This window comes from Mycteria americana, unplaced genomic scaffold (assembly GCF_035582795.1).
Source record: "Mycteria americana isolate JAX WOST 10 ecotype Jacksonville Zoo and Gardens unplaced genomic scaffold, USCA_MyAme_1.0 Scaffold_53, whole genome shotgun sequence".
Classification (NCBI taxonomy): domain Eukaryota; kingdom Metazoa; phylum Chordata; class Aves; order Ciconiiformes; family Ciconiidae; genus Mycteria; species Mycteria americana.
In genome coordinates this window covers 787,605-815,058 of record NW_027445639.1, presented here as the reverse complement: position 1 = coordinate 815,058, position 27,454 = coordinate 787,605, and the positions used below count along the sequence as shown (strand labels likewise).

The 27,454-nt window shown below is 52.2% G+C and overlaps 1 protein-coding gene across 4 annotated transcripts in view; it reads right to left on the bottom strand.

Moving 5' to 3' along the window:
• Positions 1-27,454, bottom strand: part of HSF1 (heat shock transcription factor 1) — a 73,608-nt gene that overhangs the window by 14,123 nt on the left and 32,031 nt on the right. For all 4 annotated transcript variants that reach the window (XM_075490362.1, XM_075490361.1, XM_075490364.1 and 1 more), the window contains exons 5-9: positions 7,933-8,008; positions 7,448-7,509; positions 5,912-6,008; positions 1,980-2,116; positions 6-239 (exon numbers count right to left, since the gene is read on the bottom strand). In XM_075490362.1, coding sequence (XP_075346477.1) covers positions 6-239; positions 1,980-2,116; positions 5,912-6,008; positions 7,448-7,509; positions 7,933-8,008 — 606 coding nt within the window. The remainder of the gene's footprint in view (positions 1-5; positions 240-1,979; positions 2,117-5,911; positions 6,009-7,447; positions 7,510-7,932; positions 8,009-27,454) is intronic.

The window sequence follows — 27,454 nt, the reverse complement described above, 5'->3', positions numbered from 1 at the left end:
CTTACTTGTCGAGGCAGGCAACGCTGAGGCACTTTTCCTGGGGCTGAGGCTGTGTGGTGCTGTCGCCGGCTGCAGCGGTCGTAGTGCTGGGTTCATTCTCCTGCAGGATGGAGTCAATGAACGTGGAGGGGGACAGAGGAGTTTCAACAGCAGGAGGGTTCCCTGGGCTGGCCTCCTCTATCTGGGGGCTGCGGGTGGGACTAGGGGGTTCTTCTTTGATACGGACCACAGGACTACTCCTGAGAGAAACGGAAAGAAAATTGGTAAAAATCTCACGCTGACACGTTCTTGATTTCTGAGACCTGCTTCCACACAACAGGGCAAAAAAAATCCTCGTGCCTGCTGTTGCCTTTTCACGTACAAAGCCTCCAGAGCCAGCTACAAAGATGAGGTTGAACGAGTACCTAAATATTTCTTCTCTGATTCTGACCCTAATCAGCTCCCCTGACACATCAACGTCTTGCGCTCTTACTGCAATCTCAGCGTATTTCTTGCGGCTAAAGGTCTGCGAGGCTGCTCGCTCCAGGACCCGCCACGCAGTCGGCTCTGTATAGGTGAAGTTATTGGAAGGAGGGCGTGATTTTCCTTTAACAGCACAGTTAAAACAATAGAGCTTTTGATGTGGACATAGTCTAAATAGTACAGAGGTAGCACAGCGTATATACCCTGATTTACAGTCACCACTGAGACACGCATGACATAATCATCGCCATACCAGAGGCTGTAGCGTTCTAACTGCTCCCACAAGGTCAGCAGCGACTCCTTTGTGCAGACAGAGCCTGGGATCGACCTTTTACATAAGCACCCAGGCATTTTCAGGTGTACTGTTTTTATGGGAAGGGAAGATGGCTTCTTTGGTCAGCCCTAATTTTACCACCCAAACTCACTGATTTGGGGGCGTAAGAGGTGCGATTAGCCCTACTGGAAAGGACAGCAACTACAAAAGGACAGAGAAAAGGGCCATTAAGCAAACATATGGTCTATATTTAAGAGCGAGTGTTCCTGGCAGAGGGTATTAAAGGCAATAAATGGCATTTGTGCATGATTCAGCACCTCAGGGGAAGTGCCAATGCCAGGAATAACCTATTAAAGAGGAAGAAAAAAGGAGTCCGGAGACCACAAGGTGCTAAGGAAAGATGGGCCCTTCTTGCCCGGGGAGGCTCGGAAAGTTCGAGAGCCGCTGATGCTCGGTGGGAGCGGGGCTGCAGGGAGCGAGGGCCGAGCAGCCAGGTCGAGGGACGCAGCGAGAGGCTCTCGCTGACGAGAATGGCGTCGGCAGAGGCACGCAAGGCTGGGTACTACCTACGGCCTCCGAGGACAGCTCTCACCTCTGCCAGGGCCTGTAAATCTGAAGGAGCTGGGAACGCTGCTGCTGGGCGCTGGCTGACCTGGGTTTGCTACAGGGTCTCAGCCTCTTCACCCGGGCTGTTTGGGACAGAGCCGTCAGTGTTATTCTCAGTTACTTGGGAACGAAGCTGCTTTCTGCACCTCCTCCTCTCTGCAGCAAGCTTATAAGGGCAGGGCAAAGCTAGCCCTGCTCCCAGGATGTTGGTAATTTCACAGGACGGAGCAGCCAGGCCAACGAAGACGGCTTCCTTGTGGAAACCAAACCGTGACCCCCCCGGACAGGTTCACGCTAGACGAGGCAGGCAGAGGAGCGCGTGTAGTTTGGAAAACAGAATTAAAGCTGAACAAACCCAACCAACCAACCAAAAATCTGCTGAGATGGCAGTGTCCTGAGCGAGACTATCCCGGAGGGACAGGTCCAACTTTCTGGGAAGTCCTGGTAAGGTAAGCGGGATTGAGTTCGAACACCCTGAACGTCCCCCGTACCCAGGGCTGTGCTGTTTTCCAGCCCTGGCTCACGGGGGATTCTTAACAGAAGAGGCGGGTTATAACGGTGTTTGACTACTCAGCTCATTGGGAAACATGTTCTGCCTACGCAGATAGCTTCAGATTTTATGAGAGCAACAGCATACCTTTCATCGAGACTGCCGCTGGGAGATGCTGAAGGGCTGGACTGGGCTAGCTCGGTCACGTCAGAGATAATGGGACCAGAGTTGGCTGAAGAATCCGGGGAATACAGGTTGGAGCCACTATATGCTGGGGAAGAAGCCTGAAATGACAATCACAGCATTCGCGGTGTGAAGCACTAGGCACGTACCGTACGCCGTCCCGTGTACGGGAGAGGGAGCGGGAGGAGGCACATCGGAACAGCCCAAAATCCTGACCCGCCCAAGGAAGAAGGCAACGGGACTCAACACGATGCCTAGAAATACACTGTTGCCAACCTGAAGCACTACTGAAAAAAATAAAATTGGACTTCTGTTCTGTAAACTTCATTTTCTTGGAAATAATGGAATTTTAAAAAGTAAAAATATTGGATTCTTTTTCTGGCTCATTCAACACTTGGGTTTTTAGAGGCCCAGGTCTTCAGCTTTCCCCTTCCACTAAAACTCCATTCTTTTTTTGTTAAATGAAAGCTGAAATTCATACGACTGAGACCTACAGATGTAAGACACACAAGATTTCCATGCTGGTAACAGCACCGTGGAACGGTTGCATTTTGGTATAAATCTTGCTAAGGAGCAAATTAATTGAGACATTTGAGTGAACCCGAATCCCCTCTCCTCTCTGTGCATCAGCGTTTTGTCAGGCCAGGACACAGAGCGAACGGCAGATTAGAAGATGCACCCAGGAGTCAGAACACCGTGGGGGACGAGGAGAATACAGGGCAAGAGATTCGGCTCAAATGCTCACAGCTGCCCTTACTTTGAGCCGATCCGTGATCTCGCTCACTCTCCTCCTTCGGAGCTATCTCCTGACAGCGCAGACGGTCAGTGATGGCAACACTGAGCGGTAGCTAGAAAAAACCCTGGTCCTTGCTTACCTTCAGATAAATACTTGACTGTCTCTCCTTAATGCTCGCCTGCACTGCGGACACCGTGATCTGGCTTACGCCAGCACTACGCTAACCCTCCTGACCACCGCTTCGCACAGGCAAGACCAGAGCGCAGATACGCCCCCTCAGCTCCCTCATAATTCAAAAGAATACTAAAGAAAACCCCAAAATGCTTCCACCTCGCTGCGTGCCAGGGGGTGCGCAGGGGCACGCGGAGACGCTCCGCAGACTCTGCCCGTGGGCTCGCCATGGGAGGCTGGATCCCCGCCTCCGTAGGCACGAGCCTCCTGCCCGGTAAGGATCCCGTCCCGTGAGCAGGAGCACTTCTGCCCGGCGCTGCGCTCACCGACGCATCGGCAGAACAGGCAGCCGCCGATCCGAAACTTTTATAAACCCCGAAGTGCCAGCTGGGCACGGCACGTGCGCTGAGGAGCGTGCGGACAGCAGGCCGTCCTTGTAACACACGAGAGCGCGCTGTTCTGGGCCATGACTCCTGGGCTACCTATCGTTTCTGCAGGTCTGAGGTTGCGTTCTTGAGCAAAAAAGGGCACGACGACGTGGCAGCAGCCACACAGATGCAGAATCGCTGGGGGCACGGAGAGAGCTGCTACTTTGCAGCTGCGGTGTGAGATCAAGTCCCGATGAGTGGCACGGGATTGATGCCGGTCAGGACTGCCCACGCCTCACCCCCACTAAGGTCTCACGCCACGTTAACTGTCTTGTTGTGAAAATACAATTTTTCTCCCCCACTTTTTTCCCCCTGTCGAAGCAGGGACTACGGCGGTGTCAGGATCCAGCGTACTTGTTGGCAGCTCGCGCTGAAAAACTGCCCAACTCCCATTTCTCAGTTCTCTTTGGAGCTGAAAATCATAAACACTGAAGTATGAGAAAAGATGGCCACCTGCGTTTCCCATAATTGGGACAATCCGGTAATACCTGGAAGAGCTCCCGGTGGTTCTGTGCAAGTATTTGCTGCACGCAAGAATAAAGGCACTTTTAAAAAAGAGATCACAGGATTAGACGGGAGCTGGAACAGGAACAGAGAGCTTCCACAGAGGGTGGTCTAACTGCAGGAGAGCGCTTTAATGGGGCTTAGCTATTTTGGTTCTCTGCTAAAAAATTCATCAGGATCACCTTGGCACACCAGGGCAGCTCGATGTCAGGAGCCAGCGGCTTGAATCCGCTGTCCCGAACAGGACGTCCCTGCAGCAGCACGGGAGGGATTGTACCTTGGAATTGGGGACAGCTTTTATTTTGCTACAAACAGCCGGTATGAAAGCTGAGCTCTGTTCCCAGCTGTAAAGCCTTGCTCCTGGACTACAGCATTGCCAGAGGATCAGTATAAAGAAGCACATTGATTCACATAACGGCTTTGGCCAAGAAACACCAGCTGGCTTTCCCATGCCAGGCAAGCAGGGGTGCCGCAGACTAAGAGAGACGCCCCAAATTTAAGTGGTGCCGTTTCCCAGGGCACACACTGACACGAACCAGATCAAACAGAGCATCTCAAATGAAAACAACCATGTCGAGACGTGAGATTTAGTGCACCAGCATAGGCCCGAGGTGATTAAAAGCACAGAGTGACCGAACGTGTCACACCTCTGCTATCAGCAGTAAGGGCTGAGCCAGCCGGCTCGCCCTCGGGGAGTGCCACGAACGCGGCTTTCCAGCTCTTAGGGCACGGGCCGAGCCTTCCAATCCTCGCGGTAAGTCGGAGCCCACAGTTTGAGACCCGCACGGCAGGAAGACGGGCAGTTCTCGGCATTCAAAGCATCGTGCAGTGCCATGACAACAGGGTTTACGTGCAGGCACACTGCAGCTATCAGGTCGAAAGCGAAATAGCAGTACGAGCGACCCCGCTCCCCTCCTCCGGCTTAGGAGGCCGAGCAGACTCAACGTGCACAGGCCTGGGAGCAAGCCCGGAGCTCATCTGAAAGAGGATTCAGGGCCAGCATTAATGGGTTTGGAGGAGACTCCTTGTGTTCACGGGCCATTGAACAGTCAGGGGAAGCAGCACATCAAAAGGTGCGCAGAAGGTTGGGAGAGTACACACAAAACCTCAGGATTCGTTGGGAGCCAGCAGCAACGTGAAGGCCAGTCCGGAGCGTAGATTGACAGAGGATCCTCCTACAACGCCGTGTCGCTGCGAGGCCACCTCCTGCAGGCACCCGGGCGAGGGGCACCCTGGAGCTGGGCAGTTGGATGACTGCACGGCATTCACCCACCGTGAGGAGGCCAAGGTCTGAACAACATCCACGTCCAACTATGAGCTCGTTTCTTCTGGACTGTACATTGATGACGACTCGCAGGAGATCCCTTCACCTCGAAAGCTACTGCCTGCTCTCTCATCTCAAGGCTTTAACACCAGACAACCTTGCTTACGCTGGGGATTATTCTGCGCACAAGCGCCCGTTGGCTTTGCTCCACTCTTCCCACCTTGCTCCCTACCTCCACGGACACAACGCAGCGCTGATCACTTGGGTCTTTGCTACTTCAGGCCTGTGTCTCAGCCAGGCTCTGACCCACGGCACCCTCCCTGACCGAAAGGAGGCTTCTTTGGAGGGAATAATGCTAATTATACATGGTCACACATTAATTAGGCAATATGAGCAAATGTTTAGCAGGGATTGACTGACATCAGATGCGTTTTGTTTGCGACAAAACCAAAACATGGACCGAGTCAGCAGATGTAAGCTGGGCAAGAAGGCACCACTTCAACCCATCTCCGCTTTCAGTGGAATTCAGATAACTCCTCGCTCGGTCCGCAAGCCAAATCCTCGGCCCCATCACAACCATCACTGAGAATTACCAGCTAACGGCTCTCTTCCCGTTGGCTAAGCTAGAACGCAGCTGCCACCTTAAAATACTTTGCCAAACAAAACAAAGAGGTTGTGAGCAAACAGTTGTACAAAGGCAAGACCAGCTGGGGAAGAGCCTAAAACGGGTCCCTCCCCACGAAGCTGTGTCCTCGTCCCCCTCTCCAAGGCCAGGCGTGCACGGCGTACTTACTGCGTATGGGGATGAGCCGTGGACGTGCTCCAAGGAGTACTGGCGACTGTATTTCGGCATGGAATGTGCTGAACTGCTGTCGTTCAACATCAGGGGGCTGCAAAAGATTCCCAAACACCACAGGAGTTACCGTGCTGCCGGCACCGGCTCTCGGGCACCGCCTCTCCCCGGCAGAGCCCACCGCCCCAGCCCCAGAACTGGGTACTTGCACCCACCCGAGGGGCCAACGCACAACCGTCCCCAGGTCTGGGTGCCCTGGAGGGGCAAGTGGCCACGGGGGGTGGTTGTGTCAGCACAGCAGAGCAGGCAGCCCCACGACACAGAGGAACACAATGAGCCCCCGTGACCAGCCCCTGGGCTACATTTTGCAAGTCTATTGAGCAGAAACGTAAAACCTCAGGCCTCAGAGGACTTCTTTATAGTCCCTGGCCACCTCCTTCTGCAGGCCTGTATTGTCAGTGCTCTGCTTGGCTTCACTTCTCCATGGCCAACTGCTCCAAAGATGGATTACTTGTGGTCAGCTGTGACACAACCACTTCTGTGGCCCTTTTCATGTACTTGAGTACTGTGGAGAAACTCTTTCTCCTTACAAGATAAATCATTTCAGCATGTCTTGGACATTATCACCGTATAAACCACTATCTTCATTAATCAAGCCTGCCGTGGTGTTGTCTGCCATATGGTGCTGCTGGGCACTGTTCGAACACAAAAGGACAGCCTTGCAATTCGACAGGCAACACGGGACAAGGTGGGGGCAGGAACAGACACACAACAAGGTATCTGCCAGCTCGTATGTGAACAAGTGCAAAGAATCAGGTGGAGGAGGAGATGAGACTGGAGGAGCGGGGCCGTTCGGCCTGGTGCAGTGTCAGACGAGACACAACAGGAGAACCATCTGTAAAAGCTAAGGAGGGACAAGTAACTGTGCCACGGCACAACCCTGGGACAAAACCAAGTAACTATTAACTGGCCAAAACCAATTAGCCTGGAATTGTTCTTAATCGCTTACGGCACTTAAGTGCTGAACGGTCATCCAGCACAACTAGCAAGGGGCAAAATAATCCACAGCACGTTTGAGGACAGGCTTGATTAGTCTGTGAGGGCGTCACAGCAGCCCGTGACAGCAGGAGGCTGGTCTGGATGGTCCAATGTTTCCCTTTCCGTATGACGACAGAAATACCGTGGCAGTGCCGAGAGGCTGTTTTAGCAGTGCGAGACCCCAGCCCTCACTGCGTCCGCTGCCACAGCGCAGCGGCGGTTTCACATAGTGCAGGGGTTAGCTATGAAGTAGGTTCTGCATGGGCTTATGTGGCCTGGATCGCAAGCCCTTCTTGGTATCAGTTGCATAGCAGGGTTAGCTGGTTTTGGCTGGAGCAAGTACTTGAAGGCTCACATGATCCCAATGACCGCTGTCCAGTCCTACCCCACTGGCAAGGCTGCTACAGAAGACAGAGATCTGGGGGACCCACTCTGCTGATCCTCTCTTTATTCTCTCAGACAGGGAATCTTTATCTGGATGTAGAAATGCAGACTTACATCTTCCTCTTCACCCCAAGAATACGGTTGGATTGCACCAATGAAATCAAAAACTGGATAAGCTGCGAGGAGAAAAAAGGAAAGCCTGTTACGGCGTGCACAGTACGCGGATAAACTCGGACAGAAATAGCTCTGGGACGACTCGGTCCCTGCGCTCAGAGCAGAGCCAGAGCTGGGCACAGGGGGACGCGGCGGAGGGCTGGCTGCAACCCTGAGCACAAAGGTGAAGGCTAGGGGCAAACCCGTACGTGGCAGCCAACTGAATTCTGCATTGTAACGCTGCCAGCCCAAATTTAGCCTCTCCCCGCTGGATTTCCAGAATCTCACGGTAACAGGAAGAAAACACAGGGGTCAAAATTATTCTTAAAGAGAATTAACGTCACGGCATCCCACCCATCCTGCAAGTGCCCAGCCTGGTCACTACGTCACCGCACGCACGAACACAAGAGCGTCCCAATCCCTCCGTCTGGAGGGCCGGGATTTACCTTATTGACAACTTTCTGCTGCTGAGCATGCTTCTGCCTCAAGCTGGCTACTTCCCTCCACAACGCCTCATTCTCGCTGCAAGAGAAGAAAAAGCCATCTGAGAAAAAAACGCAGCCTCTCAGGCAGAGCAAATAAAGCGCGGGGCAAGCTGGAAAACTGCAGCAGGGGATTTGCCGACATCTCCAGATACCGGCTCATTTACAACCTCCTGGGGCTGCGGGTGAAATTGTGTTCATTAACTTTGCGTTGCCATCATTTTAGCTCGCACAGCTCCAGAAACAGCAGCTATTCACACGTGGGCAGTAACCCAGAGCCTTACCCAGAGAGAGCGAGCAGTTCACATCTGCTACAAGCCATTACTGTGCCCTTGTGGAAGGGCCCCTGGTGACCGAGCTCAATCTCCTTGATCTAGCCCAGGTGCACACAGGGCCGGTTATAAATCGGCTTCTCTAGAGACGGGGGGGGAAGCCGAGGAGGAGCGAGCCCCGCACCCAGGCAGAGACCTCGGCTGCGTCGGGATGGAGCGTGGGCTGCACGACCACGGCACCGAGGAGCTGCACAGCACCTACCCCTCGGATTCTCTCCTGCAGCAGCAATTCCCAAACTCTACACACTTTTTAGAACTCCATATTTGGTTTTTCTATGCATATAAATGAAAACAGCAATGATCGGGTTTGTGTGTTCTGTGAACATAAAAGACAATGGAGAAATTAGCAATAAACCTGCAACAGTTTCTCTCGTTCCTAAAGCTACTAGAGCTCCAAGGAGCTCTTCGGTGATACGGTTTAAGTTGTATGTTTATGTGACTGGAGCACCGATGCCATCTCAATGCCAGAGAGTTACTCCGCAAGCAAACCGGCCATTTCAAGCTTTTTTTGGGGAACGCTCCCCACCACCTTTGTGGGATCTTGACTGCTCAAGCTACATTCTCCCTTTCAGATTTCAATTCAGAGACTTTCCCCTCCGGGGGGTTCTGCACTAGCGGTGACAATCCAGGGGAGGCTGGACGGCTTCCCTTGGACTTCAGGGAAGAGGAGCAGGATGATGATGGCTCCTGGCAGAGCCTACCCAGAACAGGGCAGCCAGAGGCCCCCGGTTGTACTCGACTGCGGTACAAGGGCAAGACGAGCCCTCGGCAGAGCAAAAGGGTGGGTGACGAAAACTCAGGGAGGGAAAACTCACACGAAATCACTCCAACTTTCTCAAAGCAGGCTATCGCTGGCAGATGCATCAAAAATGTCTGAGTAAAGAAAGCGCGTCCCCCTCGGAGGGGACAGTCACCCCGAGCTGCCCGCTTGCCCGCAGCAAGGGCTGAGCTTACAAGCAAGGGGCTGCGTTTCGGCTACGGCGGGGAGCGGCCGGCGGTTCCGGCAGCAAACCCAGGGCGCGCCTAAAGGCAGCGCAGCAGCCTGGGGACCCGAGAGGCCTCGGGGGTGGGAGCCGGTGCCTGGCTGGGGAGATGGGGCTGCCCTCGTATCGATGGGTACAGCTGCGGTTATCTCAGCTGCACCATCGCTCCCCACGCACCAGCTGCCAATTACGCGCACGGAGGATTGCTGCTCCGGGCCCCAGCGGGGATTTGGGGAGGTCTGTAAATTAGCCGAGCTTTCCTTGGCACAGACCATCTGAACGCGGCTCCTAGATTCGCCTCGGGACAGAAAGGCGCATCGAGAAATTGCCGGGCCCCGGTGTTAGAAAGGGAAGAGCCGCAGCCCTGCGCCCGCTGCCGAAATCCCAAGGGTCGGACGCAGAGATGAAGCCGTCCTCGCAGCGCCGGCCGCTGCCCGTGCCACACCTGAGCCACGCGAAGAGGTCGAGGTCTGGTGGATCAGAGCCAGTGATGGATCATGAAAGGCAAAGAAAGAAGGTGGTAACCGCTCATTAGGCAGCGGGAGAGAAACAGCTGGACACAAGGTCCCCAAAGGGTTAAACCGATCTGAGAGCAGCAAACCCCCCCGTTAATACTTTCTTTAGCATACTGTTTTATGAGGCAATTAAATGCCGGTGAAGAGTTTACAAGGGCCAGTTTCAAACATTTCATTTCGGGAGTTATTAAAAGATCTTTGAAGCGTTTTGTTTATACAATATTTTACAGGACTGCATAAACCGGACCCCGCTCCGCACCTGCCTCTCTTAAACCGCTGCTCCTCGGGGACGCCCGGCCCGCCCTCCCTCGCCCTGCGCAGCCGGGACATTTCTGAAGCCGGGGACGAGGTCCCGCAGCCTGAGAAAGAGGTTTGCGGCTCAGGTCCGTGAAGGGTCACGCCTCTCGAAAGCAAAGACAAGGGACTCCTCTCTTTCGCGGCGGAGAGCGCGTGGGAGCAGCTGACGAGCGAAGGGCTGCCTGTCCCTGGTCCCCCCCGGTACCCGATGCTCCTCGTCCGGATAACACAGCACGCGCCCATCTCTGGAACGCTGCCGGGGCGGCTGCGTGCTGGGGGAAGCACGGGCTCTGCGGGCAGCAGCCCCAGCTAGATGCGTATCCCCCCCCCCCCCGAAAACCAGTATCCCCCAGTTCGAGACTGGAGCTGATGTGGGGCTCTTCAGAGGGAGCGGGCGCCTTCTCGCCGAAGCCCAGGGGCTCAGGACGCCCGCGCGCTTCTGCCAGACAGAGAATGACATTTGTTATCTCCCGAAGCCAGGAGAGACGCTCATTTATCACCGCGGCTGTACAAGGGTCCTCAGGAGAAACGTCCATCCTGCTTGAAAAACAGCCTTTCCAAAGAGCTTTAATTACCAGTATACACTCAGGAAAATGGTCGTTACTCTCCTTTCAGATAAAATTACTCTGGGTAAAAGCCGCGCTTGACTTCACAGCTAGTGATTTTTGAAATAAATGACTATTTTTCATCCAATATTTTGCAATTTAAAGAAAATGCAGTCTTGCAAGCTGTCACACTCTCATCGGGGCTGTGCTGCTGCCTGGCATTTTTCTTAAAACCAGGCCTTTACAATCAGGTAACTACAGGAGAGAGTCACCTTACCCCGTCTGAAGGTAAACCCCAGTACTCCGCTGCAGAAGGAAGCCTGCACCATGTACGCCCACCGAGAGCGTGCACAGAAAAAAAACCTCAATTCAAATTTTTTAGATCTCTTGCTTTGGGGGTTTGAACCCTGGAGACTCACGCTAGCAAATACATGCTTTTCAGCTGCAGCACGCGAAGGTGACCTTACAGGAACGCACTTGATGCCCACAGAGTTTCTATTTGAGCTTTTTTCTGTCCTACAATATTTTTCTCTCCTGCCGCAAGGTTCTTCCGAATTTATTTAGAAGCGGCCTTGCAGCAAGCAGTGGATTCCTTCATCACGCAGCACATAGATGTTCTAGTACTTCAGACCACAGCGTCTAGAAAATAAAACTGGATTTTAATCAAGCAAACCAATCAAGATCTGAAGGGTCCCGCTACAGCCGTAGTTGCTTGAAAAAAAAAAAATGGGCAAAGATTTAGGCAGGGCATGGGTCCAGAGCAAAGTTTAGGGTCACAGATGCGACGGCCTCACCCCGATTTCAGACGAGACGCAGTTTCCCAGCCCTCTTCACGCACCCTGCACAGCGCTGTGCCCTGGCCGTTACGTACCCAAACGGGTTAAAGGCTTATCAGAAGGAAGCGAGGGCGGCCTCAGCCTTCGACAGCAACACTGCACCCTGTCACTGGGGCTCTTACTGCACGCCCACGGATGGTCTCAAAGAGGGCAGAGCGCCGGGCAATCTCCGCTAGCTACGGCAGTAAAAATGAGCGAGGGCAATACTTTGTGGCAGATGAAAATTACCCAGAAAAATACGAAGCAGCACACGTACAGAAACCCACAGCCCTGAGCCGAGCGGCGCTGCTCAGAGAGACGACCGTGACACGATAAATGAGCGGTTCTGTAAAGCACCGTCCCGGTGCCCCACAGCAGCGAAGTCAAAAGACAAAGCGAAGGCGAACAGGCAGCAACTGTTCCCTCTCCCTTCTGATTTGAGGCTAGGGATATCAGCTGAAGTCAGCAGCTGGCAGATTCAGTGCAAACAAAGGGACACGGTTCTCCAGACACCACGTAATTAAGATGCAGACCTCTGCTGCCGGATCCCAGGAGCCATCGGACAAAATCACACAAAGAAAAACAACTCTACTGAGGACCATTAAGTGCCGGGGCATCACCTGTATCTCAGGAAGCCCCTAACCCACGACGCCGGTGCCAGGAGATTGCTCCGGAGCAGCGCTACGCGCTTGCCTTGCTCCTTTCTTCCTGCCCTTTGCGAACGGTCTCGTCCGAAACGGAGCTGGAAGATCAGGACCTTTGATCCGGCATCTTGTCATTTTTAACCTGTATAACTCCTGCCTGCAGTTAAATCCTGACTCAGACCTTTCCTGCGGTGTCTTGCAAACTATCGCTCTTCTTTGCTCAAACTAATTTTTAAGCTATTGTTTTAAGATCAAGACTTGAGCTGTCAGCTCCTGGGCTTTAGGGACTGTGCTGCCATCCACGATACCCAGAGGAAGACGTGTCGGACTACGCAGGCGAGCTTAAGAGAGCAGGGTAAGAGGGCAGGGTTCAGATGCCTGGAGGTACGGTACCTCCCCAGGGAGCACGGCACGTCAAGGAAAGGGTCAGAGGCAGAGCTTAGAGCAAGCCAGACTAGCGAGGCAGAGATCGTGATGTGCAGGATGAGGCACCGAGCAGAGGCGTTCATTCCCTGCAATACCAGTTGTCCGGTGGAAGGAAGCAGCTGTATCTCAGTTCGCACTAAATCAGCTACGAGACAAAAAAGCTATTTTGAACCCTGGCTCGAGCGCTATCAATCTTTAATCTCCAGCAGGTATAACCTTTGGGGGGGGTTTGCTCTTGGAAAAGAGTGAAATAGCGGTAAATGGCTCTCGCTTTAGAGTCTGGAAATAGCTCAGGAATATGGAATATTAATGACCGCCCCCACCAAGAGATCGTCCGCATTCTGCTGACTAAACAGGGATGCAGACCAAACTCAGCCATCGAAAGGGTATCAGCACTGCTTCTGCCTTTTTTTTTAATTATCCCAGTGAGCTTGTAAGAGAATGCAGCATTTCATTGCTGCGGACAACCTGTCTGCAAGTAGCAACAGACCACAGGAGAAGCAGGTGTCGCAAGCAGCAAAGCGGCCGTAGCACCCACAGACAGCCCTGGTTTTCCAAAGCCCAAGCTACCCTGAAGACTGCTGCGGCAGGGAGCGGCGCTATCAGTAACTAGACAGAAAAGCGGTTTTCAAAATGCGTAAGGTAACACACCCAAGACACAGAGAAAAGGTTTGGTTTTGAGACTGAGTCGCTTCCAATAGCAAACCCGCTCTGGAGCGGCGAGAGATCCTGGCTTCGTGTTTGAAGTCGGTGCCCTAATACCTGCTACACGATTTTTTTGTTGCTGTTCAGCAACACGAGGAGAGCGCCAGAAGACCCGGGCTTAAAGGAAGGTCTGACCTTCCCCATAGAAGCGATTTCCCTGTTTTTTATATTTATTTCCTTCCCTGGTTTCGCATTTGGTCGGTACCCACAGCATCCATTACTGCAGCAGACCAAGATTTCTGGACCACAGGCTCAGAGAGCCTCCGATCTCTTGGCTTTCTCCAAGTATTTAGTTCCAGTTTTCCCCACACGTGAGCCGGCATCGCCACTGAAAAGCCACCCTGTCGTCTCCCCGGGGCACCCTCTTCTCCCTTACGCTAAGGCACGCGTTGAAGCCAAGCAGCAGGTCAGGGAAGGGTGCGGGCTGTTTTGCTCTGCATGTCCACGACAGCGAGGACAGGAGGATCCCCGTCAGGGTTAGCCCGGGGCCGCTGAAGGCTCTCATCTCTCTGGTGCCCGCTTCCATCCTCAGGAACGTGGCCTGCACTCAGACCTAACAGAATAAAATATGACAGGAAGTTGAATTTCAAGGACCGTGGGCCAGGAGAGGTTCAGATCTGTGCCTGCGCAGTCCCCAGCGAGAGGGGACCCCGACCGCACCTCCCTGGTGCCAGCCCGTGCTGGAGGACGTCGGCCACAGCGCAGCGCGTGGGAGATGCGCTTAGCCCGTCTGCGGTAACGACGGGAGAACGGCGAGGACAGAGGAACCGCAGCTGTAGGCTGAACGTGGCTCCGCGTGCTCTGGGTAAAGGAGGTCTGAAAGCTTTTCTCTGGGAGGATGGAAAAACTGACTCTGCTCCTTTCCTCTTAACGAGACAAATCTTGAGTTCCTTTCGCAGAGGAGGACGCAGCTGACTGTGGTTTACGTGTGGTTCAGAAACTTCAGCTACTCTCTGCAGCCACAAAGCTTCACTCCTTTTGTAGATTTTTCTAAATCCTGAGACATTCCGCGGTCCCCAAAAAGCGCCCGTTCCCAGTTTACCAGTTTCCACTTTTTCGACATGCGTAAAGGTAACGATTTCAAGAGTTTTAACTGCCTCTGCTCTACCACAGAAAATGGCATTTGCTTTTCTCAGAGCAATGAGAGAGGCGTTTTTATATAGTATTTACAAGAAAAAAGACTTTTTTGTTTCCTCAAGGCTCAAAAGTCACCGTCTTAATCACAGTCTGGCTATTACGTAAAAACCTAGTACCCACACAGCAACAGGCTGCGTTATGAGGCTGCTAGCTTGACAAATAACAATCTATAAATAAGCTTTTTAAGTGTGTACATGATTTTGTGGGGAGTTCAGATAACGTCCTTTGATCAGAGAGGCAAACCCCCTCTTCCACCGTCATTGATCAATCGTACGAAGCAGCCGAAGGTAAACAAGGCCGGGGAAAGAACAAACTGTGTGAATAGCCCCACAGCCCACCGGCACCCCGAATGCCATCCCCCGCTGGCAGCCCGGTCGCTGACATCGGGCGGACTGAAAGCTCAGCAACCGGGGTGACGTGGGCAACCTCTGCAAGAGGAACGACCGCAGAGGTGAGGGTTCTTCAGGCTTGGAGGAGAGATCAAAGGGGATATGTCAGAGCCCTATAAAATGATGAATAATACGGCAAAAAAGGATTTGTTCACCCTTTCAAAATACGAACTAAGAGTCACCCACCAGTAAGTTTCAACAGAAGAGTATTTTCACCGCACAAGGCAATTTAACTGCAGAACGCAGGGCCCTCGGAAGTTCACATCCACGAATAGATAAGCTAACGCGATACAGGAACCCCAGAAACTATGAGGCCCCGGGGCAGACCTCGGCGCGGCAGCCTGCGAAGCGCTGGAGCCCGCTGCGCGAGGCAAGGATCCTCCTCCTCGCCCCGACGCCAACATGCTTTCCCTACGCATCCGTTGCTGTCAAAGAGTTTCAGCAGCTAAATATCTGACCGGTAGATCTATTATACCCGTAACTGCTTCATGTTTTGAATTCACTAGTTCTGTGGAAATCAACAGAGAAATGCTGATGTCAAATCTGCCAGTCGTACGACCAACCCAGGCAAACGGATGCACACAGCCCGCGAGGTTCTCCTGGAGGACTCTAAGAGAAAGCCATGAAGACTTTTGCTGCAGAGCAATAGTTCTGATCACTGCCCAGCGAGGATTTAATCTCAATTTTCAAGCAAAACATCTTGAAAGAACTCTGCAACGTGCTGCAAACCGCCCAGGAGAACCTCTGTCCCAGGGAGAGGTAGGGAGAAGAACAGGTCTCACACGGGACATCCTGGGAACCGGTCACAAACCGGAGCAGAGCACAACGGCAAAGAAGCGCTGGTCTGGGTCACAAAGCGCAACGGCGGCAACGCCACGGCTCTCCAGATCTGCAGAAATCAGTGGGGTTTTTTTCCGAGAGGCGACAGCTCTTGAGCGTGAAAGGTGACTCCAAATAACAGTCACTCGCTCGTTGAGCCTGGGGTCTCGCAGAGGTGGATGGACTGATTTGGTACTAACTCGCCTTTTAAAATAATTTTAACTACGGGAGAATATTCAGGTAGCACCAGTTCATACAACCAGGGGAAGAGCCCATTCGCCCGTGTCGATAAAGATGAACTGTCTGTCCAAGTAAACTCCGAGTCCAATTAAAAAGCTTTTATCTTGGGACACTGTCACGTTATCTTTGAACAGCCATCAGCTCTCGGACTAAGCTGGCTACGAGCAGAGTGGCTCTTACACCACACGAAGCTTTTTTAAAGAACTGATGCAGAAAAATCAGTTCACGATGACCGACCCTGTAAGGACCAGGGAGATTCTCTTCAATCCTGAGCGCGGGGTTAAGCTATGCCTGTGACCAAAGTATTTAAGGTCCCTGTGGTGACCCAGCATAAGACAACCACTGAACTTCAGCCGCGGCAGCAGTAACACCCACTAGCACATTACTGGCAAAATATAGATGTAAATCAAACGTGAAAACCGGTTTTATTTAACACTGCGCTATTCCTCCTCTTCCTAGTGAGCCAGCAGAACCCGTTTCATTCAACACGTTGTTCTGAACCCTTTCAGACGAGTAGGGACAGAGGAAACTGAACGCAGTTTTTAACTGTTCTCTGCTTTTCTTCTGAAGAAGTAGAGGATCAAGAGAAAACCAGACCAGTTTACTGCTCCTTAAGCGACGACGCGACTGGAAGGACGCTGAAGAGCCAAGTGACCTACTCCTTCCAGCTCTGGCCAGCCTCAGGGCACAGTTTGGGTCTCAAACCACCATCCCGACAAAAGTCGCCAGAAGACCCCGAACAGCTCTTCCTCCAGAATACTCTGAAAAAGCAAGTTAGTGAAGATGAGGCATGGAGAACAGGACAGCGCTGCGCCAGAGGCAACTGGAGGGATGGTGTGAACCTGCTGCCAAAAGCCGGTGCCTCCGTAACTGGCAAGATACCTCCAAGTGCCGTCCAGCGACAGGCACCAGAGAAAAGAGCCCGCGGTGAAAAGGATAAAATCCTGTTACAGACCGTATACGCAAACCTGCTAGAAAGCGGCTTACACCACAAACCGGGGTTAAGAGATGCCAGTTGGGTTGAGTTATTTTAACATCAGGATGTCAGAGCATGGTGGTAATTAATTTCAGATTTAGATCACTGCACTGAAAAACGAGTACTCCACAGGTCTTTAACCTCTGGTTTGGAATGACCAATAAAACTGACTTCAGATGATCTCAAGCAGTGACTAAGCTCATAAAAAGCAGCAGCGTAGATAAAACACACAGATCCCACATTATACTCAGCATTATAAGCCATCAAAGCAATTTTAAGATCAAGCTGATGTTTGACTCTGAGCCAGCCCAGGTCCCCCAGGACCAGACTGACATGTGGAGGCCACGGCAGGAGAGTCGGTGTTTTGGCCCCAATCTGGGAACAGCTGGAGCCCGTGCAACCTTTGCACAGGAAGGCCATAAAACAACACATTACAATTGTCCAATTTAGAGGTCATAAAAGCACGGACCACAGTCTCGGCGCAAGGCTGGAAGAGCCAGAGTTCAGCCAACAGAACTCAAGCAGCGAGCACAAAAACGAAGACTAGCACACTTGCAATTAGGGACAGACGAAAGCCACTGCAGACCGCAGAAACCTGGCCCTTCCTCCAGCAGCACCGCAGCCTTGCCTGCAAGCGGCCAGGTCCAGACGTGCAGGTATCCTTTTCCTTTCTGGCTCCTGGGAAAAACTGAATTATGCGCACGCAGTCTTCTTTCCATAAAATCAGGCTTAATGGTAACCGAGTTCCAGGAGCCTCATTTCCCTTCCGCTGCAAAAGCTCTTGCCACCTCCTTTTTGAAGTGGCAGATGCTCCAGCTGACTACGCTGATAGCACACCTGCATGAAGGCAAGCCTCGCTTGTTACCAGCAAAACCAGAGAGAGCAGCAGACTGGGCGGCCTCTCGCCATCACCTCCATCTCCTCGCTCTGAGCGAGGCTGGGGACCATTTGTGGTAACAGACGGTCCTTCCTTCATGCACAACCCAGGAACGGGGGCTCTGGTGGGGCTGAAGCCAGAGGTAATCGTTCCCTTAGACTACCGCAGCACACGAGGAAACGGAACGATGGAAACCCTATGAACAGAATACAGCTGCCCGAGAAGACCACTTCAAGCACAAGCGTTCTCAAATGCCCGCTCCCGATCTCCCGCGATCCCCCCCTCGAGCGTGGGGAGCCTCTGCTGCATAACCCCCCCGACCGAGACATTGCTATGTTTCAAGATTTACTGCGGCTCTACCAGAAACCAGGGCCTTGACAGTGATGTCTCATTTCCAAATCCGAACCAGGAGTACACCATTACTTAACTCTGCTCGCTGCATTCTCACGTATTTTGAAAAGGAAATTCGGCAACGAAGTAAAATCGCCATTTGTTATTTCCAGACGGGTACCAGTGAACTGAGAAGTAAAGCCCCCACAAAACTGCTTGATACAGATTCTCGGCAACAGCGCTGTAATTAATCCTAATACCACTTCTTTCAGTAGGAAACAGCCAGTTAATAACAGGCAGAACACCGCCGAGGAGGACGCAGACTCTTGAGCAGGAATACACAGATGCTGTCCAGCTGCCCGCTGCCCGACCCTATAGAGTGCACAAAGAAAAAAGGCTCTTTCTATGCAGACAGACATCCATGGCTGCTCAGCTGCACAGGGATGAGGCCCCTGAGGACAAGATGCTCCTTCATCTAGTTCCGATTCCAGCAGGCAGACCTGGTTCACAAGAGAATATAGATCACTACTGCCTCCAGAAGACTCTTTTGATAAAGAGGTTTGGCCACCCCGGCTGCAGACAGCAAAGGCACGGTCTCATTTGTTTGCCGACAGCTGAATATCCCTTCCTTTTCTCGCACGCAAGAAGCAGAGAAAGCATCCAACCTGCTCAGAGGGGCAGAAGGAAGGCTTTGCACGGCGACTAAACCACCCAGAGGTGCAGAAAGCTGACTGCCTGGCATGCTTTCCTAGAGGTTCATACGGTTTTGGGCAGGATGATACGTGGGCTGCCTCTTTGCCCGCTGCCTCTGTCCTGTTACCAGGGACTGGATCTCCCTGATCGGCTTCCTTCCTGCTCCCCAGCAGCTCCGGGCAGGAGCAGGGTGCGTAAGGAAGACAACGCTTCCTGGAAGCAGGTTTTCGCTGGAGAAGAAAATCATATTTGTGGAAAAAGCCTTGGATTTATTGTAAATCCAAGGTAGCTACTCCACGTGGAATTTGCCCTGAACAAGTGAAACCGCAGGCATGCACGTCAGTACGGCGGTGACCGATGCCACGGGTCTCAGACCTCTCAGGTTTTAGGTGGCAGGCAGACAGCTGGACCGCAACACAGGCTCGGTCACTGCCTCTCCGCTCAGCGCGTCTCCAGGAACCGCATTCCAGCCTCCTGTTTCTCCCAAGTGCAGCCCCTCCAGCACCGTTCCCCTAGCTCAGCCTCCACGTGAGGCTTCCCTTCCCACGGCGCATCCATCTAAGCAGGTTCGCTGCCCACAGGGAATCTCCCCATGTTCACTTGCGCTGCCCTTTCCTAGCAAAGATGTTGTTAAAACAAACATACATGAGAAGTAAAATGTTACTTGCTATTACCGCTCTAACTGGCACGGCTTGCTGGGACAAAGCCAACGGGGTCTCTGAAGTACCTCGGATCACTACTGGGTGCTATTCAGAGGTAAAGGGCAACTTTGCCTGTAAACTGACTTGTGTATAGAAAACAAGAAGTTAAAACTTGGTTCAAACGTAAAGGGCACAGTAACCTGCAGTGCAAGCTCAAAAAGCGGCACAGAAATTCCCGTTCCGGCTCAGGAGACCACGTCCCCTCCTGCTCCGAAACACCTCGCGCCGCTTGGGCAAGCTGCAGAAACAGGACACAAGATATTACGGACCCATAAAGCATGGTGTAAAACACAGAAAATACCTGGCCAGCAATTTCACAGAAGATCATCTTACAAATTTTACGTCTTTGCTATATAGACTGGGCCTCATTTTTTCCACGCCAGGACAGACGTGCAGAACAGATATGCAGAACAAAACAGTTGCGCTCTCAGAGCTGTTGAGGAAAGGTGAAGAGAGAAACAGGGCTGCAAAGTTCTGGCTAATTCTAAGTCTAGGACTAAAAGCCATGCAGTTACTCATCTCCCAGACGATTTTAAGCAGCTTTTAACCAGAGCACCTTACTCCCCGAAGGTGGGAGGGCTTCTGTTAATGAGGCTTTTCTGAGTACGGTGACTAAACTTGGATATCACCTAGTTGGCTTCATTATGTCCTAGCTCAGCTTTTCTCTCACCTAACACTGATGGATTCAATCTTTTCAACAAATGTTCTAATGCAAACTCTATCCCCTTAGGTCAGTGTCAAACGATAATATATATGTTGCTTTTGGAACCCTGAAACCATAAAGCAAACTACACGGGTCAAAATTATTTGGTATGATTTACTGGGGGTTTGCATACGGTAAACTAATTCTGCTGAAGAGGAATTATACTGCAAAGGGCCAAGTTCTTGTGTCTGTTTAGATTTATTTTTGTCAAGAGAAATTTTAACTTTTAAATTCTGTTAGCAACTGGGGCCTTGTAAAAGCGGCGGGGCCTTGTAAACAGAGTCTGGTCAGGAGGAAGTGCTCTCAGCGTCCCATGGCAGAGCTTCACGTGCTGAGCCAAAGCGAACACAATCCCTGAAGGAGACATGGAGAAAACCGATAAAAACAGGTGCAGACACCACGGCTAGGTTGCTGCTTTCAACAATCTGTTTAAAATTAAACTTACGGATACACTCGGGCTCCCTCCGGACTCGAGCAGAGCCGATGAATCACTGGGAAGTGACAGCCTCCCCGTCTCACCTTCCTGCCCCGCGCGCTGCACGAGGGCAGTAGCGCTTGGGAAAGCTGCAGGCAGGGCAGCGCCGAGCGCGGTCGCTGCCGGGAGAGGCGGGCGCGAGCAGGCAGGCACAGATCTCCCTCCTCCCTACAAAAGAACTCGTCAGGACAAATATTTCCAAACCAAGAGACAACGTCTCCGTTTAGAGCGCTGGTTTGGTTTCTCCAGCCTCCTTACGCAGCCAGCGTTCAGGCTCGTTTTATCCTCGTAACGTCAGTAATCACTGCAACGCTCTTCCAGGGCAACGCCACAGATGCGCAGAAATCCGTCACCTACCGTTCTGTTCCTACAGCAGACACACACGGATTACAAGAAGTCCAAGTGTTGTCTTCCTGAGTTTTCACGGTCCGAAAAGGCAAGCGTGCTCCCACACCTGAGGTGAAGCGAAAGCCCTCTCCTTACAGAGCTGCAGGCAGGTCACAAGAGATGAGGAATTACAGAAAGACGCCGATAGACCTGGAGCTGGGCCAGAACACCATATTCAGTTAAATGTTGCCGAGTACCTGACAGCTAGTGGGGCACCGCCAGAGCCAGCTTTAATTGCAATTGTCAGTTTAAAATCTAAATTAAAATTGTCAGTTTAAAATCTAAACAGTTCCAAGTTAAAAAGCCCAGAAGAAAACTTCTGGCTTAGATGAGTCAGAGCTTCAGAAGCTAAGAAAGCAGAACGGAAGCCAAAAGAAACTGCAGAAATTCTAGGTCAGTAACCTGCTCAAATTTTAGTGTCATTAATAACCACTCTTTGCTCGAAGACATCTCTGGAAGGCAACGGCCTCCCAGCTGAAGGGACGGAGTTCAAGCGGACGCCTTCTCCCACCGCTGGAGCCGGGGTTCCTATCCGTTCTCCCGAGGAGGTTTCTGATGACTTTCCAATTTTAAAATACTAAAAGATAAAAGCAATCAGCAATAGAAAAGATACTAACAGTAACGCTTTTCACGCAAAACGTCTCACGTGAGAAACAGCATTGTGGCTGTTGGTAAATTAAGCATTTAAGTTACGCTGTACCCTTTAACACCAAGCTGACTTACTACAGTCAACCAGTTAACCCGTTCTAGCAAAGCCTCAGCACCGATAAGAAACTGCCGAGGCTGCCGCAGGGAGTAAAAAGCAATACTTTCCAAGGCACTTCCCAAATATCAGCACAAAGAAGTTCGAGAAGATGTTAAGCAGCCGATGCTTAAACCGGGCAAGTAATTATGTTGGGACTGGAGGGAGAGAGCAGGAGTTGTACAACGTCGTGCAGCCGAAGCCGCAGGCCTTGGTGCCCAGCTCTGACGAGGCTCGCGGCGTTAGCTGCTCACGGTTGGTCTTCACTTTTGGAAAAAGCGAGAGTTCAAACTGCGGGCTCTGTCAGCCGCTGCGACCGCCGAGGAGCCCAGGCGACGTCAGGCTGCAAGGCGACGTCAGACGCTGTCAAAGAATCACTCCTACACCAGACTTGTATGAGATACCGTGACTTAGAGAGCAGGAGAATGGAAGGCGTGTGTCAGAATAAGCTGCGTGCAGTAGAGTACAAAACCGAAACCAAAATCCAAGGCCTCGCTGTGAATTATTTAATCTACACAGAAACGTCTGAAGGGGTTGTCTTCATATGCTCCAATAAATTTCGATAAACGGGGGGGGAAATCAGCAAAAGAAGTCATTTTCACATGGTTAACTATCTGCAAAAGCAGCTGAGAGTACCGGGGGAGCATAACCAAGCACAGTGACGCACTTTCAGCCTCGACTCCAGATCCCCCTTTAGCTAGCAGGGGTGGATAAAGCTCCGCGGCAGCACCGGTGCCAGAACGAAAGGCGACTCCTTGTTTCTTTAGCAAGAGGCAAGGGAGCCTCCGGCTTTATGTTGCCCAGAACGAGAAGATTTGCTCTTTTTGCATATCTGTCTCCGTGAGGTAACTAGAAGGACAAAGAAATCGCGATGCAATGCGACCCTTAACTCCAAAAGCCAGAAAGGCGGGAGGCCACGAAGAACATTCAAATCTTCCCTAAAGCTCACGGCCATTTCAGACGCTTGTTTCACCCGTAGCTTACTTGCCCCCCCCCCCCTTTTTTTTAAAATAAAAAGTCTCCAAAGGCCCATAAAATACCTGGAAGAAGACAAGGGACTTCTGTTTTCCAGGAGAAGCAAAAAAACCCACCCTAAAGATGGTCAGACTAAGGGCAGAGGTGCAGATCAACCAAACCTCAAGAGGTGAGGCTCCCCCGCGCTCCCGGGAAGCGACGTCCTCGCTCACAAAACCTCAGCCCCTCGGGAGCACGACCCAGTTCTGCCGAAGGAGCTGCTGGCAAGGGAGGATAAATATTTTCCTACCCAAAGTTCAGTTTATCTACTTTCCATCATTTGCTGCCAGTGCCAGAGACTGACGGCAAATTATCCAGAGGCGCGTTATGAGATGACAGCGGAGAGGTGCTCGATTGTATTCCTTAGTCTTTCAGGCAGTCTTTTTGAGCTAAGCTCCGTCAATACGAGAAGATTTGAGAAGGTCTGTTCACAGCTGTGCAATACAGAGACATTTACTGTGAGCATTACATTGGATGTGCCAAAGATGATATCCAATTCAAACCAGTAAAAACCCCCAGAACAGTTTTCCCTCTGCTAGCTTCAACCCATATGCATTTTCAATATGCTCCAAAGATCTTACTTCGACAGAAGACAAGCCGTGACCGTAAACTTTTTTTTATGCCAACAGAGCAGCTTAATATAAATTACACCTGGTGTGTTTAGCTAAAGTGACCCCCCTTCCCCCAGTTCAAAATACACCTTTAGACAGAAAAAAAAAAAGAATTAAGAATGGAGTGTTTCAGGCACTAAGAAACAGCTTTATGCTTCTGGCACCCTCATCCCTTTGGAGACGACTGTCACTGTTTCAGGTAATACAAACCAGTTGTAATTTCCTACCACGACCGTGCAGAGACACCTCAGCAGGCGCACGAGGCAGACCGAACACTTCCGCGCTCAGCCTCGCTCAGACATCAGAGCTCTTTGTCAGAGGAGTATGACCGAGCAGATGAAGAAGAGCTTTAAACAAGAGCTTTAAAGTAGACTTGAAGGGGGAGGGGGATAATATCAGGCTTGCCCGTGACAAGCTGTGGGACGACACGCCAAGGTTAGAGGGACGGGGTGCCAGCGAGGGCCCTCAGCCCGTTGCTCTGAGACGTGCTGGGTACGCTGCAGCACGCCTGAAGCCTTACGGAGCTGAGCCAGGGGCTCCCGAGGTAATAGGAGCCAAGAGGGAAACACCGGTGAAATACCTCGAAGGAATTCAGGGGTGCTCCTCTAAGAAGGTGACACGGCCGACGGCCCAGCTGCAGTGCCCCTACACCAACGCACGCAGCACGGGCAACCAACGGGAGGCGTTGGAAGCCACCGTGCTACTAGAAAGCTACGACCTGGTTGCCATTACTGAAACTTGGTGGGACGAATCCTATGACTGGAGTGCGGCTGTCGATGGCTACCGGCTGTTCCGAAGGGACAGGCGAGGAAGGAGGGGCGGAGGGGTTGCCTTCTCCATCAAGAAATGGATGGATTGTGAAGAGCTGTCTCTGAAGAACGGCCACGAGCAGGTTGACAGCTTATGGGTGAGAATTAGAGACCGAGGCAACAAAGGGAACCTTGAGGTTGGAGTCTGCTACAGGCTGCCCGATCAAGGGGATCAAGGCTACTGACGAAGCCTTCTTGCTCCAGCTACAGGAAGCATCGCACTCATGGGCTCTCGTCCCGCTGGGGGACTTCAACCACCCCAACATCTGCTGGAAAAGCAGCACGGCGAGCTGTAGGCAATCCCGGAGACTCCCGGAATGCATGGAGGGTAACTTCTTAAGCCAGGTAATAGACAGCCCTACCCGAGGGGATGCGATACCGGACCTGTTGGTCACCAACGCAAGTGAGATAATCGGTGACGTCAAGATTGGAGGCAGCCTGGGCTGCAGTGATCATGCACTGGTGGAGTTCGCAGTCCTGAGGGATACGGCTCAGGGGAAGAGTAAAGTCAGGACCCTGAATTTTAGGACAGCAAAATTCCAACTGTTCAAGGAGTTCGTCAACAGGACCCCCAGGAAACTGCCCTCAGGGACAAGGGAGCAGAACAGAGCTGGCAGATCTTGAAGGACGCTTTCCATAGAGTGCAAGAGCTCTCGATCCCCAGGTATAAGAAATCAGGAAAGGAAGGCAAGAGAGCAGCATGGCTGAGTGGAGACCTGCTGGTCGAACTAAAGGGCAAGAAGGAACTGCACAGGCAGTGGAAGCAGGGACAGCTATCCTGGGAAGAGTATAGGGACGCTGCCCGGTTGGGTAGGGATGGGGTCGGGAAGGCCAAGGGGCAGCTGGAGCTGAACTTGGCAAGGGACGCAAAGAACAATAAGAAGGGCTCCTACAGGTTTGTCAGCCAGAAAAGGAAGGTCAAAGAAAGCGTACCCCCCGATGAACACGACTGGCAAACTGGTAACGATGGACGAGGAGAAGGCTGAGGTACTCAACAACTTCTTTGCCTCGGTCTTCACTGGCAGCCTCTCTTCCCACACCTCTTGAGTGGACGGACCCCAAGACGGGGACTGGGGGAGCAAAGTCCCTCCCACTGTAAGAGAAGATCAGGTTCGTGACCACCTGAGGAACCTGAACATACATAAGTCCGTGGGACCTGACGAGATGCAGCCCAGAGTCCTGAGGGAGTTGGCTGATGTAGCTGCCAAGCCACTCTCCGTGGTATTTGAAAAGTCACAGCACTCAGGTGAAGTCCCCAGAGACTGGAAGAAGGGGAACATTGCACCCACCTTTAAAAAGGGGAGCAAGGAGGACCCTGGGAACTACCGACCTGTCAGCCTCACCTCCGTGCCTGGGGAGATCACGGAACACATCCTCCTCGAAGCTATGCTAAGGCACGTGGAGGGCAGGGAAGGGATTTGAGACAGCCAGCATGGCTTCACCAAGGGCAAGTACAACGTGCAACCGGCAACGTGCCAGCAGCCCAGAAAGCCGAGCGTCTCCCGGGCCGCGTCCGGAGCGGCGTGGCCGGCGGGTCGAGGGAGGGGATCCCGCCCCTCCGCCCCGCTGAGACCCCCCGGAGCGCTGCGGCCAGCGCCGGGGTCCCCAGCACGGGAAAGGCACGGAGCTGCGGGAGCGGGGCCAGAGGAGGGGCACGGAAACGGTCGGAGGGCTGGAACCCCTCTGCTGGGAGGACGGGCTGGGAGAGCCGGGGCTGTTCAGCCTGGAGAAGAGACGGCTGCGGGGAGACCTTCTGGCACCTTCCAGGGCTTAACGGGGCCCATCAGAAAGACGGGGACGGACTTTTGAGCGGTGCCTGTAGCGGCAGGACGAGGGGTCGTGGGTCTAAACTGACAGAGGGGAGATTCGGGCTGGATCTAAGGAAGAAATTTTTTTACGATAAGGGTGGTGAAACACCGGAACAAGTTGCCTAAAGGGGTGGCCGATGCCCCATGCCTGGAAACACTCATGGTCAGGTTGGACGGGGCTCAGAGCAACCTGCTGGAGGTGAAGATGTCCCTGCTCGTGGCAGGGGTTGGACTGGATGGCCTGGAAAGGTCCCTTCCACCCAAACCATCCCGTGATTCCATGATTCTGAGAACAGCTGTCCTACAGATCCTCTTTCAGCTGCTACCTGCCCACCTGTATAATGGGAACAACTCCCCATTTCCACTGGGGGCTCTGCTCTGAACCCAGCCGAAGTTCACAGGAGTGACTCTCACGCTGTGGCTAAAGCGCAGGTCTCCTCTACAGCAGATCCAAGTTCAACATGGAGAACAAAGTCACATTTACAGTCAGCTCATGTTAGTGCCCACTAACAAACCCTGTTCAAGGGGAAAAGTCTTGGAAGTGGATTCCTCAAAAATCTGTAAGATGGGGACAGGCCTATTGGCAAGGGGGGAGAAGAGCAGCACTAGCAAGACACGAGACACTGAAATCTTTCCAGAGCATACTTCGTGGCATCAGGTTTTCAAGCCAAAAAACCCCCAGAACACTGCGATCATCTGGTCTGTAAAGCACGAGCCGTAGCACTCACACGCGTTCACTCCTGCTCCGAGTCCAACAGCTGTGGCTGAAATGGAGAATCTTGAATTCACATTTTCAGTGGTGAAGAAATCAACCACAGTCTTCCATGTATTATTCAAATCCTTCTTTTCACTTAAGAGCACAGACCTTATTGCTAGTCTAATTTTATCTATTTTCACCTCTGTTACTGCGTGCAAAATACTCGAGCTACCGTTCCTCAGGCTGGAGTTACCTCCCGAGGTGGCACATCAGCATTCATTCACCTCCCTTTTTCGGTAAGGAAGGCTGAGCTCCTCCGGTCACTCGTTACTCAGCACGTTTTCTATCACTTTAGTCATTCCTGTTTCCATTCCTGAAGTTTGCTCAACAATTCAACGTTCTTACACTGCTGATACAAGACCTAGACACGCTCCTCTGGTTGTGGTCAGACCTAGGGCTTTTACAAAGCCAACAGGGAGCTGAGATCTCCTACGTATAACCGTTAGTATCAAAAGAGAATGCACGCGGGATCTTTTGGTCCCATTGCAAGCTCATTTTCAGAGCTACCACTCTTCGCTCATAGTAATCTTGCACTTAGCCAAACAAAAATATCCTGTTTTTACAGGAAAATTAACCTGCTTCTAACTCACGGTCGAAAGAATCTCAGACATTCAGTTGAAGTTCACACAAATAACTTCAGCTAACCCACTCTGGCGTTTGAAGGCTTGGTGATGTTTCTAGAAGTTAGGGTGTGTAAGACCAGTGCAAGGAACTTTGAACCACACTGTCTATTTCTGGGCAGAAAAATTTCAGGAG